The 19,927-nt window shown below is 40.7% G+C and overlaps 2 protein-coding genes across 3 annotated transcripts in view; both read right to left on the minus strand.

Annotated features, from left to right (window-relative positions):
* The window catches only part of lbh (LBH regulator of WNT signaling pathway), a 39,345-nt gene that overhangs the window by 2,077 nt on the left and 17,341 nt on the right, over nt 1-19,927 (minus strand). The gene's annotated exons all lie outside the window — the stretch shown is intronic.
* lclat1 (lysocardiolipin acyltransferase 1) lies at nt 2,488-18,886 on the minus strand. 2 transcript variants are annotated; one of them, XM_062440517.1, is made up of 6 exons: nt 18,832-18,886; nt 9,134-9,301; nt 8,502-8,700; nt 7,979-8,125; nt 6,000-6,116; nt 2,488-4,956 (listed from the first exon to the last, which is right to left on the minus strand). In XM_062440517.1, the coding sequence occupies exons 2-6, from the start codon at nt 9,299-9,301 to the stop codon at nt 4,430-4,432; spliced, it is 1,158 nt and encodes a 385-aa protein (XP_062296501.1). In that variant the 5' UTR covers nt 18,832-18,886; the 3' UTR covers nt 2,488-4,429. The 2 variants fall into 2 exon arrangements, with proteins under 2 accessions (XP_062296501.1, XP_062296500.1); XM_062440516.1 differs by having other exon boundaries at nt 18,561-18,881.

Raw genomic sequence — 19,927 nt, forward strand, 5'->3', positions numbered from 1 at the left:
TTACATTCTTTTGTGTGTTTTGTAGACCAAAATATGTTTTTGTTATGAAGGCAGAGCAGAATCAGGTAATTGTTGATTGCTAATGTTTTAATCAGTGTGAGTATTCTTGAAATCTGCAGTCAGGATGTTTCCAAACACGGTGGCATTGCAATAATCACAACTTTTTTTGTTTTGTTCTTCTTCTCTAACAAAACCCTTTTCGCAAACAAGACATTGAGATTTCCAAATGTGGCTTAAGCCTGGTGCTCAATACAAATTTTGAAATAAGCACACATGGATTTACAGGCTTATGGTTTGTTATGTTCATGTCTGTGAAGATATCTGGGTTAGCTCATGAGTAAATCCAAAACCCTGGACCCCTAGGTGGCAGCAGAATACTGAGAGACAGGATGATGTCTGAAGATGTTTTTCTCTGGGAAGCATGATGCTCAGTCCCTTGCCTGCCTTTGACGTCAAGCGGCTTGGCACAGTCTGTGGAGCCTCACTGCAGTCTGGAAATACAAGCCAATGATGTTACTCCCCGGAGCAAAGAAAATGAATAAATTCTTGTGAATTATTTGCCTTCAAATGAATACCGAACACAGGCTGATGTTTGAGCGATTATTTGGAGAAAATGTGACAGAAAAAGCTAATATTTGTAACAAAAATATACCCCATCTAGACTACATATCCCATTTTAATCCTACCTACTCAGTGCTTACTGCAAATCAGCCACGGCGATGAGGTTTGATTGCATTTCGTTTATAAATAAGCAGTAATGATTCATTCCTAATCCGCCCACTAATGTTGCAGTGCTGCCGTAGAGATATTTATAGCACGGATCCTGGTGGAAGGAGTCTTTGTTGTCTGTGAGGGTCTGTGTCACAGTGGTGGAATCAACAACAGGTCTACTTTTCAGCTGTCACTCCTGGATGAGCACGGCCAAACAAACTTGGCCCTTACAAATATTAATTAAGGCTGTCGAACACAACAAACTGTCCTGGTCTATTCTTGAGTCCACTGCGGTCGCTTGATTTGGTGTTTGCGGGATCTTAAGCATTAATAGATCAAGAAGACTGACGTTTTTATGACCGTATGTAGTACCATTTAAATGCCTGACATGACTAGTGGCAAAAAGGAGGCTCCATCTCCAGAGCTTGCTGTCCTGCTTTAGAAGTCTTTGACTTTGTCCCGGTGTAACCTCAGGATTGTCTGCTGTCTCTTTTGAATAGCCATCTGGCCAGATAAGGATAATTACACTTGATCCTATTAGTCTGCGGGCAATTGGATTGACATGGCACAAATGTAGATGTGACATAGTCTTTATACGTGTGTTCACAGTAAGAGCTATTTTTCCACTGCTCTTCAGACACTTCCACAGTGCTCTTGAGCATGACTTGAAACGTCTAGATTCCCTGAAGAAAACTAACCACAGGCTTCCATGAGTGCCAGAGGGATCCTATGCAGCCATCCAACTAGTCTATTACTGAGAGAGGCAGTCTTTTAGGAGCAAATCTAATAATAGGGAAGAAAAGACGCAGTAATGAAGTGATGCTCTCATGTGTCTCATATAGGATGATGGAGTCTGTGTGCATCATCCATCTTTCTTCCACCCCCTGCCAAATCTATCAAAGCAAATTTGATGTTCACAAGCAGAGGATGATTTTAGTAGGGAGGGGATAAGAGACCATAAAAAGAACCTGGAGCATAATTGCACGCTTAATTGGCCCATGATTCATCATCTCTGGTCAGCTATTTTAGTTTATCCTCACCTTTGTCTTTCTTTGATTCCAGTGTATCAGCATCACCCCCCCCCCCCCCCCCCTCCCCCCCCCCCCCTCCCCCCTTCTCAGTCCCCCTCAGGAGAGCAGATATATAGATTATAGAAATTAACTTCTCTTTCCACCACTCTATCACACACACACAAAGGAGTGACATCATTCTGTCAGCGGGAGAAAATAGCATGCTTTCCATTGACATCACTCCACATCCCGTTGCTAGGAGACAGGGGAGTCAACATTAGTTACTATGGTGACCGCACTTCACCTTCAAAGCTCCTGACCTTTTTGGTTGTGTGTGATAGACTAGAATGCATGTGTGCAAAACACACAAGGAAAACTGCGGCCCCACTGTTGTGTAACATGAGCAGTCGAGGTCTTGTTGACTCATTCACTGCAGTAGTGATTTTTTAATCGTACATTATAGATGAAAAGACTGTTGAGACAATACACAACATGCCCTGCAACAACCGATAATGAAAGTGTTGTTTTACATTAGTGGAATAATGAATGAAAGAAATAAAACCTGTAGAAAATCCTGTTACATAATGTAACATCACACTGCACTTTAATGTCATGTCTTTGTGTGATGGCTCTAACATTTCTGATGTGAGCTGTTAGATCCTGTAGCAAAAGATGAAATTAGTTTATATGCAGCATCAAAAGTAAAGTCAATTAACAACATTTGCTAAAGGACAAAACTAGAAAGAACCACAACTGGAGACTAGAATGAACTGATATAGTTTATTTATAGATATACGTATTTCATCCTTTAATAGACTGACTTGTTACAGTGTCTACTGTGTTTACCTGAGGACAGTGACTTTAAAGAGGTCCAGCATCGGCAAGTGGTAATAATAATGAGCAACAAAAAACAGCACAAGAGAGACTGATACATGTAGATTCAAGCTGGTTCAGGAGATTTAAATGGGTTGAAAACACAAATATGTACCAGGTTCGGTAAACTATTACATGCTGATGATAAAATTGGTAACACAGCTAGATCACAGTGACTGGAAAACAGCTCCTTTACACTTTAACTACAGGAGCTTCAGATTCATATAAACAAGAAAGACGTTTGACACAACTTTCTATCGTGTGGCTTCACTGCGCCGTAAGACATTTTTTCACAAAATAAGATTGGCTGGTCGGCACCAGTTGAAGCGGTCAGCTAAATCACACATTGCACAGTGTTACAGAAACTACTATAGACTACCCAACAGACGATTTTGTCCTAAAACCCAGAATTTGACATGGTTTAAAATTGTATTGAGAGCAACAGCAAGGAGAGTCAATGGCTTAAAGTGTGGTTGAAGCGCCGCTCCAATCTTTTGGAGTTTCAATTTCTGTCCTTTTTTGGCACAATTGGAGAAGCTTTCTCAGCTGTCATTTGCTAATTGAGTTTAGCAGGCGCATCAATGCCAGTCCTCTAGAGAGGGACACAGGCAGAGGTGGGCATTACAGGGCTTTTTTGGATTAGGTTGAGTTCAGGGCCAGTTTTCCACTCCAAGTCTGGTCCTCTGTGCCACCCTGCACATGGAGGGGTAATGTTGTCCCAACAGGACATTCTTCCACCCCAGCACCACCCACATCCTGCCTCTACAAGGCATCCCTTCATTCCCAGAAAGGGCACAAAGCTCATCTGCTTCTACAGTTATCCAGACATAAGATCTTTGATCTTGATGAGTTGATGATTACAAGTGTTGCCCCAGTGTAGTTAAGGGCAACTTTCCCACTGATGGATGAAGCTACCCTTTCCTGACAAGACAGACTACATTCTGTTTGGTTACTTTTTACATCAGCTATGTTTCTCACCTTTGGCTTTTATGTGCAAAAGCTACTTGAGCAAACAATCAGGATAACAATTTTTCTTTCAAGAACTAAAAGCTATTTCTACGGACTAACTGGGAAAAGTGTATTCCCCAATTTGTATAAAAGGGTAATTATACCCTGTAAAAGGTAAACAGTGGTACACATATATACCTGTATACTCATTAATAATTCTCTGGGAATTATATTTGTCCTTTTCTTTCCATACACTATAAATGGAAACTGATTCATTTAAGTAGTGTCTAATCCAGGTAACTAGAGTGCTGATTTGTATATTGGTTAAAGATGTCAAGTCCTCATATGTACAGGTAGTCTGTACTATGGCTCTGCTCCATAATTTATGACACTGATATAAAACCAAGGGCAATACATAAAAAAAACTAGTCTCAATGACATGGCAACAGTAAAACAGATACTAACAGCATTGTTTCATGACACATGTCCACATTGAGGTTCTGAACAAACATCATATTTAACACAGAAAACAAACGGATAAAATGCTCTGACAGCAAGCTAAACAACAGTGGTTATACAAGGAGACACACACAGTGGGAAAACAACACCACGTGTGATGATGATGATTCTTTGAACCCATCACCGATAAATGTACATAACATTCCCCTTTTTTCTCCTACTCTCTTCAACAGAAAAGGTAAGCAATCTCCACTGAAGCCATGCATACAGTCAGGAGATGCATTTACTACTCCCTTTCTAAAAGGCATGGAGCGCTGGGTCCCAAAAAGGGATCTTCCAGCTCTCTGGACTGAACAGGCCAAGACAACTGAGTCTTCAGTGTCTGCACATGGACACATCATTGTCCAGTCAACCCTGTCTTCCATCCCTCACTGCATCTTCTCATCCAGCGCCTTATTCTTCTCACCCTCATTGGCAGCCGTGGACTTCCAGTAACGATGGCAGGCCAACTCCAGCAGCTCCAGCCCTCCAAACAGCTTATGTTGGGCCAAATACACTCCAACCATGATCAGAAGGTAGATCCTGAATGGAGACCAAAGCCACAGACCCGTGAAGCACAGAGCAATAAAACTGCTCCAGTAAAGAAGTGAGGCAGCTTTGATCAGAGCCACTCGCAGCTCTGATTTACAAGGTGGCACACGTGCAACACCGTCCCTGTCGAAGCCTCGGGGTTGGTCGGAGTAGAAGTCCCGCAGACGAACCTCCTTCTCAGCCCAGCGATCTCGACACCAAGACTCCAAGGCAGAGGAAGAGGTAGGCAGTGATGCTACTGAATAGCGGCGGACATGGAAGTGAATCTCACGGGGGAAAAGCCCCAACATGAGATGGCGTTCTGTCTGAGGGATGTTCTTGGGGTACGCCACTGTAATGTCATGGACGGCATCCAGGTTGTCTCCTAAGAAAAGGGACACATTTTTAATGATCAAAAGGTAAAATACTGGTTGATGTAAGAGTGTGATAAAACCAAAACAAGACAGTAAATTAGACTCAAAAATCATCACTTTAAACAATATAAAATGCAAAACTTTCAGTATTCTTAACAGTTTAAACCTACTATGCAGTTTCAGACATAAAGACATGAGAGTACAGGGAGGCTTGATATCTTCTTCATATCCATACTGGTTATTGTAACTGTGTTATGCATGCATCAAAATCCCAGCTCTTGACTCCACTATGTATGTACACCTAATTTTCCAGGGGCTCAGTGCTTCATCCCTTCTTCTGCCTTTAAACCTACCATGAACTCTACACAATCATCACTGAACTGCAGTGCCCTTACAACACAGAGGGCGAGCTGAATGAAATATCAAATGGACAGGATGACACCTGCCAGCACCTGGTCCTGTACAGCTCAGCTCTACCACGGTAAAAATAGAGCTGAGAGAGGCACGGTGGACTTGGACAAAGCAAACACGCGCAGCATGTCAGTCAGCGGTGCGGAGAGAGGGAGAAGAGAATTTGCTAAGTCTGATGACATCACACTGATTCACAACACCTGCTTGGAGAGTTGGTGCAATGCTCAGCATCCAGGATGCGTGGGGACTGAGACAGCAGGGCCAGAGGTGGTATTAAGAACTTTGGAGGACTGCCAGAATTAGCTCATAGGGAAACATTAGAATCTCATGGGTGTTGTAATGCCTGGCAGTGGGATGAGGCATAGGTCTGAGACTTTGAAGAATAACAGGTATGATCCCTCTTTTACAAACAGCGTCAGTGGAATAACTACAGTCATCGTGGTAGCGTGCCATTTTCCTTTGCTTTTGCTGATAAAATATTTCCATGAGGACACATTTTGCAGCCCCAAAACAAATATTATAATCTAAATTGAATTGACAAATAGCCACATCAGTACAATACTTTTCTTACTAATGGACCAGTGTCATGTTTAATGTAGAGATTTCATAATGTCACCAACTGCTGATGTGGATCACACCTGACCTTTTCGTAGTCTGTCCACAATGAAGGTGAATCCGGTGGAGCGAGGATGCAGCACATACTCAAATTTCGGCAGGTTGTTCTGGACGGCAAACACGTCACTCTTTGCTCTCGTGTTTTCTGCAGGAGACACACATAAAGAATAAACCTTTGACAGATACAAACTCAAACTCCATCAATAGAATTTCATATTAACTAGGCTATTTATCTAGTCAACCAGTAATCGTTGGCTGAGAAGTAAAGAATTGTAAGTGACATTGTCTCACACTGTGGTACTATACAAAGAAATAAAAAAATATAATAATGAGCCTTTAAAATGTAAAGTGAGCTGCATTATCGATTAATCTGTTGATTATTTTCTCCATTCATAAATTAGTTGTTTGGTCCAAAAAAGGTGAAAAGTTACAGTTATGGTTTCCCAAAACCTAAACTGACATCCTCAAATGTCTTGTTTTGTCCACAACCCCAAATATACAGTTTTGCTATCACAAAAGACTAAAGAAGACTCAAAACAATTGATAATGAAAATGGTTGACAATTAATTTAATAGGCTGCAAATAATTGATTAATCGATTAATCATTGCAGTTCTCGTATTTATTTATAAATCATGTACATGCTACATGTGGTAGATGGTAACATTGGGACACAATAAATATTTGTATACACTGAACTTATGACTGTTTTTAGATTTGTTTTTGTCCTATTTTGAAAGCTCAACTGAAAATGACCTTTTCACCCATGCACTGTAGATATTTTTTTCCTATTTTTGTAATGAGAGTACAATTAATATAAAATATATTTAATGATATTTAATTTCATTTAACTATGCATCAATCTTATTCTTGTCTTCAGGCTAATTTAGTAATTGGACTTTGTACATGACAGCTGCTTACCTACTGAGGAGCTTTATAACGACTCTGTCTTTACCCCCTTTTAAACAAAAGTAGAATTTAATGGACAAGAGCCATAGAGAATAACATAATAAAAATATCAGCATTCCATTATAAAAACAACAGTAGCAATAATAGTAATGCTGGTTATGGGATGTGAAAACATTAATGAAATACATCCACCAGTGACGAAGGCTTACACATTTGTAAAAAGCAGAGGATATAAACACAGGAAATATGAGTGTTTATTAACCAAACATTCCTCAGGAACTTGTTGCAGGAACATGTAAACTATATCATGACTCATTAGTCATATTATGTAACAAGTAGCTCCTTCAGGCTGACTTGTAGGACAAAAGGACTATGGACAGCTTTCTCTTGATCAGGAGCTCTGACTTGTGATACTTATACAATCTTTTATTCAATTTATATAAGCTCTACAAGCTTAAAAAGGGATCATGGTAAATTTTAGAGGGGCTTAGGTGCACCCTGAGCCTGATCCTGTATATTAAGGTCCTTATGTATATTTCTGGAATATGTATTAAGAGTAAAGAACAGGACAACTTCTGCATGAGACGTCCAAACATGCTGTATACATCCCCTTGTTTCTTGCGTCAAATGAAGTCTTGAGGTTATAGAGGCTTAAATGTGGAAATGTGTACATACAGACACACATGCTCAGAAGCACACGCAGCACCAAAAGTGTAACAATCTTTAAAGCCCTAAAGCTGCTGGCCAAGTGTGATGTTACTCCATTGGACCATTCATGACATCATGATATGTAAGGGAGGTTAAGCTTCCCCTAGTAAAGCTACTCGGGACTTTGATTGGCTTAATTTTGATCTAAGAGGGCTTTAGACACTGGTGTCACTTGTTGCTTGGACAGAAAGATCAGAGCATTCTTGCAGAAATTACTGTGTGCTGTGTGTATCAAGGGATTTGGTTATGCCTTATCACTTGGAAATTGTGTTTGCATAACAGTCTCAGTGCAAAGGCGCAAGACAGGTGTAGGGCCACACTCAGCTCTGGAAACAGAAATGTGGGCAAATTGTCACAAAAATGGATGAAGTGTTGCACTCTTTACATCTCACCAGTGAGATCTGTGCCCTCGGGGAACAGTAGCAGCTGCAGAGGTTCTCTGATGTCACAGAAGTAGTCCAGCATGTTCTCCAAGTGTTTCTTGTCAGCCTCCCAACGACGCTGAATGAAGACAAAGCAGGCCACCTGCATTGCCCAGCCTGGAATGTACATGCAAAGTATTTATGTGAAACTGATAACTTCTTATGCTCAACTGATTCTGTAAGACTTTCCTCAGTAAAAGACATTGTTGATTCAGCCTCTGCCAGCAGAGCAATCATGATCTGTAACTATCTACCCGTGAAATCAGACTTGTCAAACCACCATCTCCTTGCAGGACAAAAAAAACACTAATTTTCTTCATCCACTGCTCTGAATTTGCAATACACTATTCCTCTTTTATATTTAGATTAAGCAGTCTCCATTTGAATGATTTTACCTGCTCTATTAAATATTAAGACGTCCTATCCAAAGCATTTATTAAGAGTTCTGTGTTTTTGTGCTTGGAAAAGGACAGGGCACCTACTGTATACCCACCAAAGCCAGGCACAGCCTTGAGGGCAGCCTTGAGGCAGATCTTCTCCAGACGAAGGTAGCTGTACCTGAGCAGACAGCACCAGAGGAACATCCAGTCTAGACGGGTACGGTGGTTCATGATGATCACACTGCGCTCCCCCGGAATGAAGCCATCCCCTGTTATTACCACCTTTACCCCAAATACCAGCTCCAGCAGGGACTATGGAGAGAAGAGTAGCAGGGATAGAGAGAGGATGAAAGAGAAAGCACAAGAGACGTGAGGTAAGGGTGGGAGAACCGGGTGATCAAGAAGGATAATAAAAAAAGGATGTAGAGGGAGAGAGGAATGGGGTGGTAAGATTGATTCAAGATAGAGACAAGAGTGAGAAGCAAATAAATTATGCCATCAAAACATGCGGTAACTGTAAACAGGATTTGCATAACTGAGCTCAAGGGGAATCTGAATAAAAGAAGTGCACTTCTGACAGAAGTGTAGTGTACTACTTCTGACAAAAATATAAAATCTGATTATAGGGAGGCATAAACAAGGATGAGATGAAGCAGAGCATCGTGACTGTGTCAAGCACAGGTAACTCAAGACCATCTGGCACACACACAAGTAGGCCAAGTCAAGGCTAAACTGGTGTACACACCACAGGCAGGGTGAGCCAGGTAGCAACGATACGATCAGTGATCCAGCGGTACCACGCGGGGGACAGCAGCATTAGCGGCAAAAATGGACCCAGCATGAAGACACTTCCAAAGAAACTGCCCAAAAACAGGGTTACCACAAAGTACAGGCCCCGCACCGACACAGCCATCTGTGAAGAGATGAAGGAGACGAGATTAGCTTGAATACAAGTCAAAAATAAATAATTAAACACAGTCTTGAGAAATCAAAGTGAGTTGTTGCATCAAGAAAAATGAATTTTGGAATTTTTTACTTGGATTTCTGCTATCGAATGGAGCAACTCTGTAACATGAAACAAATTAGTTTATCAACGCTCTCATCAATAGCAAAGCCAGCTGTTCTGTTGTTCTTCCTATATATTTTCCCACAAACAGTGGAAAATCCAAGGCAGACATTCCTGGTGTGGAATGTAAATAAGGGAACCTTTCTGACTGTGGGTAACAAATTGTGGGTGCACGGTCACTGAATCAAGTGCGAGTGTGTCTTCAAAATAAATCACTGAACAGCATAAGCTTTGGGCCACATTTTTGTGGCCCAAATGTCTTAACATTAAAAAACAACAACACTGTGGTAAAATATCACACCAGTATTAACCCTGTACTTTCAACTCTTATACTGAGTTGTGCATATTAGAAAATTCAACAATGGCTGCTTTGTCAGTTTATTAGATTTTAACAGCAGACAGTCGAGATAGACAAGAAACACGAGGCGAGAAAGAAAATGTAAGATCCTTAGCCGGAGTCAAACCAGAGATGTTGAAATATGGTCTGTGTCGTAACCACTGGGCTACCAAGATGCCCCTGCTCTGCCATGTTTACTCAACACAACATGAAACACAACTCAACAGCTACCAGCAACCTCTTCCATCTGATAGGGGTGTCGCTCATGTCGCCCCCTAGTGGAAACAGGAAGTGGCATTTTTTTGCATCAACATTGTCCGATTTCCACGAAACTTCACATGTGTGATGAGGGACTAACCCTAAACACACCTGCATGCATCCCATTACTGGCCCCTGGTGGATGAACCATCAACTGCTCATAACTCCCTCATGCTTTGTCCCATTTCCACGAAACTTCACATGTGTGATGAGGGACTGACCCTGAACACACCTGCACGCATCCCATTACTGCCCCCTGGTGGATGAACCATCAAATGCTCGTAACTCCCTCTTGCTTTGTCCGATTCACTCCAAACTTCACATGAGTGATGAGGGGCCGCCCCTGAACGCACCACACCACATGTGCTGACTGCCCCCTGGTTGATGAACCATTAACTGCTCATAACTCCCTCATGCTTTGTCCAATTCACTCCAAACTTCACATGAGTGATGAGGGGCCGCCCCTGAACGCACCACACCACACCACATTTGGTGACTGCCCCCTGGTGGATGAACCATTAACTGCTCATAACTCCTTCATGCTTTGTCCAATTCACTCCAAACTTCACATGACTGATGAGTGGCCACCCTGAACACACCAGACCATATGTGTAACTACCTGTGACTGCCCCCTACTGTATGAACGAAACATTGCATTTTTGGCCTCCTTCCAGGTTTTTTCTCACTTTCTGCTTCACGCAACAGCCCCGCCATGCCTCAGGCCCCGCGGTGGCATGGGTGAGCGAGGGCCCGCCATCGCTGCTTGCGGCTTTAATTAAATATGAAACATTCATAAAGAAAACCTGTCTCCTAGCAATTTGATTTGAACTCATCAGCACCTGAAAGACTATCAGTTATCTGTGTGTACAAGCAACCCAGATATCATTTCCACAGACTAATGAAGGTACAACTGAACTGATACATTTTATTGTGCTTTGATAAAGACATGACTGATAATACATTGGTTTCTGACTGTTATCGTTATTCATTACGTCTGTGTGCCGTTTATCATCCACACTGATGTAAGCATGACTTGTCAACTTCCAGCTGGTGACCAGTTTGAAATAAAAAAGCAAGCATACAAACTCCATACACACCGTGGCTCTAGATGAACATGAATAGAAACAATTGAAGCGGACTGAATACTGTTCGTAACAGTAGCTGCAACATTGCAGAAATACCACAGGGTCATTAGATCCCTAAAGGAAATGCACTGAGCCTGTAATCTTTCTGAAATTCAAAACCATGTAACGAGACCTTCAATTTGTCCGTGACATATCTGATAGTTTAAAGGGGGCTCATCCGGGCGTTGCTCGTCATTTCAATGACATCACTGGTGACCACTTCAGCTTAAAATGGGAACGTTACACTTGTGCCACATGTCCCTCTTGAAAATCCCTCACTGCGGTACATCTAACACAGATGTTTCGCCTGATTATACATCTTCTCAGAACTGTATGCTTGACTGACATCTCTCACTCTGCTCTCATTTTGTTGCACCTTGTTAGTACAGGACCTCATGCGGAGGTCTAATTACCCGGAATAATTTAAAACACCTGCCCAGAACCAAATATCCACCGAGAAAAAAGTGCCAAACAGACTTATTTCGACAGATCTAAAGACACATGATTAAACCAAAGCATTAAACTCTGAGGACAAAAGAGGGGTAACACTTACATCTCTTTTAAGAGCAACAAAATCAAATTGCCCTTGAATATGGCACGTAAATGTAATACTCTGAATGCTCTCTCAAGAAGTACTTGACAATAAAAACTGGAGCTATTTGAGTAGAAAGCAGGACAGAAAAACTTTGCTATTTTCCCATCTTTTTGTGTCTAAGTGACCAAAGAGGACACCAACTATTTAAATTAGTTTGAGCGACAGTGCTGCAGTGTGGTCTGCCCGTCAATATATGTCCACTAAAAGTGCTTGTTTCTGCCATTAACAGGCTCAGATTTTTATTTGAGGTACCTGACAACATGATGGAGAGGACCAAACAGAGAGACAAAAATGATTTTCTTTACCTTTCGCTCGATCCAGTCCGTTTATTATTGTGTCTGACCCAAGTCTCGCTCAAGGAGAAATCTCATTCTGAAATCTCCTGTACTCGAGTTGTCTGACAAATATTCAGCCATGTCTTTAAAAATCCTTTAAATAACACTACGCTACTCTTTCTGTACTGCAGCACAACAAACTCCTCCCAGCAGTCCTGTCTCCAACTCTGTCATGGCTGAATATTTAGCTGATTTTAACAACCACAACCCAACTCTCAGGGCGAGACTTGGTTAGACACACTAACAAACAGACCAAGGTAAAGAAAAAACTTTTATTACTCTGTATGCTTCTTTCCATAATGTTGTGAGATATTTAAACTAACAATCTGAGCCTGTTGGTTGGAAAACAACAAACACTTTTACTGGATACACAATGACAGACCGCTATTATCTTGGCGGATTACATTGCGGCCTGTTTTGCTCTTGCTCAATACTGTACCAATTACAAAAAAGATGGAAAAATAGGTTCCAGGTTGAAAAATACAAAAGTTTCTCTTTAACCCTTAAACAGGCAGGCATTTGCACCTAACATTTCCACAAATAATTCAAAAATTATTTTGTATATTTTGGATCTTATGAGTCTCCACAAGGATACGTTGCCCCTATTAAGGTATAAAAAATGTATATATGTATGTATCTCCTGGTGCATGTCACCTGTTTAAGGGTCAATGCTGGACCCATTATAAAAAATGTCCCTGTTATTCACTGAGACACAAAAAGATAGGGTCCAGGTTGAAAAATACCGAAGTGTTCCTTTAAGCTAGCACTGGAGCCAGTCAATTAACAGACAAGTCCCCAGACATAAAGGTTAAAAAGAGGGAATACAGTGAGTCTTAATTTAAAATCGGGCCATGGCCTGGCTGACGCAGTGAGTCTGAGCTGACTCTACAGGGAGCTATTTCAACCTGCAGGTGTTTTTCTTCTCTTACATCAAGTGCGGTTCACACCTTTCCACCTCAATTACTGTTATGATTGCAGAAGCCTTCGTTTCAGACTACCTCAACACGCCCTATCATCTTGCCCTTGTTGACACCATCTGCAGCAGTACCATGACGCAGCAAGTCTCACAGTGGCACCCAAAGTTGTTGAAGGTGCATTTTTTTTTTTTTTTTTGAAATGCACGTGTGTTTGTGTGCATGATTATGCTGGCAATAAGGGTTTAAGGGTTACTAGTTTTAACAATGGAAAATGTGAGGCCTGACAGAGGTGAGAAACAGGCTTGCTCAGCAAAATTGCCGCAATTACAGTGTGTCACCCGTACACACACACACATAACACACACCCTTAGGTGGCTGCTTTAACAATCAGACGAGCCTATTCATCCAGCAAAAAAAAGAAAAAGAAGGAATAACACACCTGGAGCCAGAGATGTGAGAAGTGAATGGAATATATGAACGTTAAAGTGTTTTAAATAAACATGTTTTTCTTCCGACTGGCATGGACACCAGGGGACGCAACGCTATTTATATAACGCATCCACAGAAACCCTTTTGTTTTCATACCCGGAGGCTAGCATCAAAGTCGGATTTAGTCCCATCCATTTGGGTTGGTTTAACATTTATTTGATCACCATAGTAATGATCTTGAAAGCTCTTCCCCCAAAACACAACAAGCACATGCACTGTACAGCACACTCCTCATAGTCCAAGTCTGAATTCTCTGGCAATCATTTTGCATTCCTCGCTTTAAGCCGAGACCAGACATCCCTACAGAGCAAAGCAGAGTGGAGAGGTCAAGCATGTCTAGGCTTAACAATGAGCTTTAGTGGTGTGTATGTATGTGTGTGTAAGATAGATAATGCTGTAAAATTAATATATTCAAGTGCAGGTATATTTTATGTTCTTGGGGCACTTGGGACACAACAAACCTGCACCAAAAAAACTCTCTAACTTACTATTTCACCCAAAAACATTATTCCTATCACTATTTTTTAAAAAGGGAATACAAATTTAGATATGCACAGTTGGATACAAGGTCTGGAGACCAGGTCAATATTTTGCAAATTTCACAAAAACCCTTACATAACTTTGGGATGTCTTTTTTGGAAAGGAAGAGAGAAAGAAAATTAAATATTAGCTGTTCTGAGTTCGCCAGTCATAATTATAACTTGGAGGTTGACATGAACAAGTCGGAAACTTGTAACTCCGATTTGACATGACATTATGCCAAGAGCAGCCAGTCTCTCTCACTGTTTGAGTGGAGCAGAGAACATAACAAAAGTTGGAATTAAACACAGTAACACTGTATGAGACAACCTTTTTTTAAAAAGTGTACAACTGTACTGTACATTAAAGGCTGGAAAAGCTACACAACTACTGTGGATGAACTGGATGAGCATTTCCCATTAATTGTATAGAGTGTGGCGGCCCGTCATGGTTTAATTTGTGACGATAATTTGTAGTTTAGTTATTTGAAGAAACACAACGCAAACTTGTAGAAAAAGATATTTACTGAAAAACAGTATTTTATATGTTCCAAAGTAATGAAGTAGTTGAACTTGGATAATCACTTCTGCTTTCTTTGTTTAAGAGCTGAAATACGGCCATCTGTCCTTTTTGGTGGTTTCGTTGGAACATTTATGAACTGGTAAAAATTTCTTTCCCATGCTTTAAGGGTGTGATCTTTTTGCTGTATCATCACCATCCACACTTATACAACCACTGTTTTTTTTTGTTTTTTTTCCAACTACTGGTTGCACAATTTTTCTATAACCTTTGAATTTTACTCTCACAGTGCACCATAATGATGCATTTGACTTAAAAATGTGCAAAAGTTTCTTTCAAGGGACCCCTTTATCATTTTTATTTTATTCAAACAGGGAGAGTGCGCAATAAAACATTAACCTTGTATAACACAAGGAGAGATGCATTGCACCGGGTTTCAGCAAGTTGCTATTTTCCGCCCGTAGTCCCTGCAGGCAGGTAGATGGACCATACAATAAATTAAAATCAATAACAGAATTCATAAAGTTGTGCAAAATTGCAATGACAAAATTGTCAATACACACATTCCCACATCCTAAAAGCAATTCCCTCCCCCACCACCATCCCCCAAAACGACCTAACAAGGAGAGCAATGTCTAACCACTTTCAAACAGACCCAACTGGAGGTAATTGGAGTAATATACATGGTGCATGCATACTAACTGCACAAAAGTGAGGAAACAAATAAAATACACCTTCTGCCACAGAAACCTCTGACAATAATCTTGATTTAGTATCGGATTATGAAATTGTGATAATTTCAGACTTATGTGACTGTGTCTGAACTGGCGGGTTATAATTAACAGCTGCAGTTTGTCCCTGAAGCCTTACAGATAAGTTTGAGAGCAAGGTGCAGTCCAGCGGCTGCTTAAAGGACACGTAGCGATTAATTCAATAATGCTGCTGATTAAATAACAGCATTAATGTGAAACTAAACCATACCTTGTTGATGCAGTTAAATTAAGATAAATCAGTAGCTGATGTACCACTATCTATCACACACACATTTTCCATAATTTAAGGGTGGGGCAAATAAAGAGGACTTTAACCCACAAAGCCAAGAGTTAGCCAACATTTAACCCGGAGCGGTTACACAAACAGGCCTGTGGAAAAGTGTACTAAGTTCTGTCTGTAAATAATCATCCCTTCTGTTAGTATGCGGATTGTGAATTATTACTTAGTTTTTACATGTGAATAAGACAAAACTACAGAAAAAAAGCGTGCAGTGAGGTGATATAATGGATGAGAAGCTGAATTTTTCTCAAGATTCAAGAGCAACACTGTGCATGTATTTTTATTATGTGTATCTGTATGTATATTGTTGTTATGTTCTGTGTGGCCCCCAGGAAGATATATATATAAATAACCATTTGTAAAAGCTAATGGGGATCCTATCTAATTAAACTAAAAGAAGCACTGCACTGCTTATTTTTAACTACAAATTTAATGACTTTTAAGACCTTTCTAAAACCTCTTTTAGGAAAAAATAATACCATTGCTGCCACAAAAGAATACAACAAGTATTAAAACTACTCGGCAAACAGTGGTGGAGGAAATATTTAGATCCTTTTGTACTACCTACTTGTACCACAGCATAAAAATACTAATGTCATTTTTTACTTTTATTGATATGTTCAGGGCTCTAAAGTGCGACCAATTTGGTCGCACATGCGACCTAATTTCTCAATGGTGCGACTAAAAAAAATCTGAGGTCGCACTGGTGCGACCAGCTGTTCGGGAAAAAAAATCTCTGCGACTCTGAAAGTCTCCCTGTGGTTCAACCTTCAACAACAGACACACATCAGGTCAGAGATAGTGAAGGGTGGGACCCCCCTCTGATTGGCCGTGGTCCAGATATTCCTGTGTGTAATGCGTGTGCTGCAGTCAGACAGAGAGAGTGGATGTAGAGTGCATGTAGCCGCGGATGACAAGATGCAGTGTTTCCCCCTGTACATTCAACAGCGGCGCACCGCTGCAAAAATGACTGTGCTTGAAGTAACGTGACGTGCAGGGCTTGAATTTCAGCGTGGGATTGCAGGTGTTGCCCACAATTTAATTGATTCTCGCAAATCCAACACTTATAATACGGGAAATTCCCGTACACATTTACAGCGATGTATATTAATGTTCAACAAACGTCTGCAGTGGTGCTTACTGAACGACGACTGGCCAGAACCGCTATGTCCGCCTGTCTGACTTCGACCCTGAACACACCTGTAGCTCTCTCTGTACCTCTCGCTAGCATAACACAGACAAGCTAACAGTGATATTAAGTATAAGGAAACAAACACAGACCGCTGGTTGAAACATCTGAGGCAGAACCTGCTCAGAAAAAAACAGCGGAGCCCGAAAAACTAATGCAAACAGCGCCATGTGATGTCAACATTTACAACGTTAATCCTCAAACAGGTAACTGTGATGTTACTATAGTAACACGTTTCAGGCTAACCGGCTCAGAGTATATGAACGGCTCCAACCCAGAACTGTGTGTGTGTGTTTGTGTGACTATGAATGCAGCGTGTGTGAAGACTGACCTGCGCAAAAAACTGCAAGGGGAGCATTTAGCTACCTGTATGCGTGTCAGCATAAACGCCCCCCCCCCCCCTTCTCGCAGTTCAACTATCAGCGAGCCATGGAGCTTTTCTTTGAACACCCAAGAAAAATCAAGTGCTCAAACGCAGGATGTGGCCTATGCCAATAAGGTGGCTTTAATACATTTCTGTGTTAAGCCAATCCATTTTTCCTAGTGTCATGCTTTATAAGGAGTATCTGGTGTCAGCAGACAACTTGAATCTGTTCATTGTTTGGTAAGTTGCAATTTGCCAATTTCTTTCCACAATAACTATTTCATTTATCTTGAGATGTTTTAAGTTTAAATTTCAGCTCAGTGAAGCACTTTAAGCACCAACACTTTTCAGTGAAGTGACCTTTCTTGTGGAATTGTTCAAATAAAGAATTTTATGTTGACCAGATTGTTAGTTAATCATTTACAAGTCAATATTGCCTATATGGACAGCTATTTAAAAAACGTGAACCTGCAAAACTGCGGTGTTGAATGTGATATGGTCGAAAATTTGGGTGCACCTAACTTTTGTGCTGGTGTACCTAAGAAAAAAAGTTAGGCGCACCAGTGCAACCAGTGAAAAAAGTTAGTTTAGAGCCCTGATGTTGATTGGTTGCTTGTGTAAAATAATCAGAAAATAATGATAAGTAATAAACTGAACAAATATAGTTATGCTCAAATCAAATGTAATGCCTTAACTCCTACAGCTCCAGACATTTTAAGACTTATTTAAACTTTGAATATCAAAAAAGAAATGTAAGTATCTGTGGGGATCCTTGCTGAAACTGCCCAGTGAAATCTGGCTTTTTTCTAGCTCTATTTCCAATTAAAGTATATAAGCGAGAGAAACATACAAATATATGGGTCGATACCAGCATAGAGTGCTTTTCAACCCTTACACATGGTCTTCAATTACATGTCCCTTTACTTTATGTCTTATCATATGTAGTTTACATTCATTATACTGCACAATGATGCAAAAGAGCGGTGTTGGATATGTAAGTTTTGATATCTTAGTAAACTAATGTGTCGATTTGGCTTAACAATATCAAACTTGATCAGCTGGTAGCAAATAACTCCACAATATGAATTACTGGCGTTACCACTCTAACTCTAATTATATTAAATTGCACAGTCTGTAATTTATTAAAGAGTAGCTAAATTTAAGATAACCTAAACTTTTTTTTAGGGGGGGTACAGACATGGCCATCTACAGTGTGTACCTGCAGTAGTTATCTTTGGGTTAATGTGCCACTGACAACCGCCAGGCTGACACAAACAGCGTGAATGCTAACTTAGCAACGCAAGTTTCACCATGTTAGCTGCTGTTATGTTGCTAAGCTAACCAAGTGCATTAACTACTATCGAAGCGCTACTACAGTGCTGTCAGATGGTAACATACTGTACCCACCTTTCGTGTTTTCCTCCAGAATCAAAGTTTGGCACTGATGTGAGCTCACTAGCTAGCTCCAAGAAGTCCAACCACTTGGTTGCGACATAGCAACTTAGCAACCCAGCTAGCAGCTTGCTAACGTTAGCAAAGCTTAGCAAACCACTGCTTTACCACTCCTCAAAGCTACCACCTGTCGAAACTGCGGCAAGCGACTTCTTTTTTTTTTTGCAAGATATTAGCTGAGCCAAAGAGTGACACAAGTCAACTTGTACTTCTCATGTTGCCTTACTGTGACTGCAGCAAAAGTGTAGCCGCCTTTACCGTCCCTGCTAACACGACCTCTCAACTTGTCACCTCTCACCTGTCCTTGCAGCCAGACATCAACAGGCGGTGCTGTTTGTGCAAAGCTACAGACTAGTCAGACAGTGAGGAGGTGACAACCGCAGGCACAGCATGTAGACCAAATGTGTGCCTTCATAATGACTGCATCGAATATTTCACATGTTGATAGTGACTATGGTTGGCACATTTGTTATATTTTAATTCGTAGCTTATGTATGTTCTTGCAGGGGGTGCAAAGGGATGGAGTTGGTCTATTTGGGGGGGGGGGGGGGGGGGTCATGCATGTACTTTTTCCAAATCACAGCACTGCACCAAGTGAGCTTTTAACCAATTCCTACAAGATAGAGTCAGTAATTCCCACATAGCTAACATTAAAGTACATAACTAACATCAAGGCATCATTATTTAAAACAATACTGATGAAGTACCTAAAACTACCTACTGAGAGGAAGTGCATCATACATGTGGTCAGAATATATGCAGACATCAGGTCTTTTGTAAGGGGAGGTGCAAATGGACAGCTGTAGATAATAGAAAAATGTGACTCATACATTTCCTGTATTGATATTCACACTAGACAAGGTGTCATTGTGAGAACAAAAGTGTTTATGAGTCCAGTTAACAAATTTCAATTTGCCAAACTCACTGATGATAGAAAGTAATTCATTCAATTAACTATTCAAAACATCCTCCTTCTAATCATGTATATGGGCTTATAATGTACAAGATGAATCTACATTATTTACTCAGCCAGGGATATTATTCTTGCCCCTGGTTGAAGTGTGTCAAGGGTATATCAATCAGACTTCACTGTTTGTTAATCAACTCTATGTAATGACGTAGTTATGGAGATGTCACATTTGAAATGGCATAAATATCATGAAATCCTGTTTGAAATCACTGAATTGATCTGTAACTGGATTAGTATGTCCCTTTATGTAACTACATTCATGCTCACTAATCCTCTTTCCAGAGTTTGAGAGGTTTTACTCATGTTTACTCATGTTCCCGTGTTAATATTATGTCTGAACTCATTCAAATCT

Source organism: Scomber scombrus, chromosome 19 (genome assembly GCF_963691925.1).
Source record: "Scomber scombrus chromosome 19, fScoSco1.1, whole genome shotgun sequence".
In the NCBI taxonomy this organism is placed as follows: Eukaryota; Metazoa; Chordata; class Actinopteri; order Scombriformes; family Scombridae; genus Scomber; species Scomber scombrus.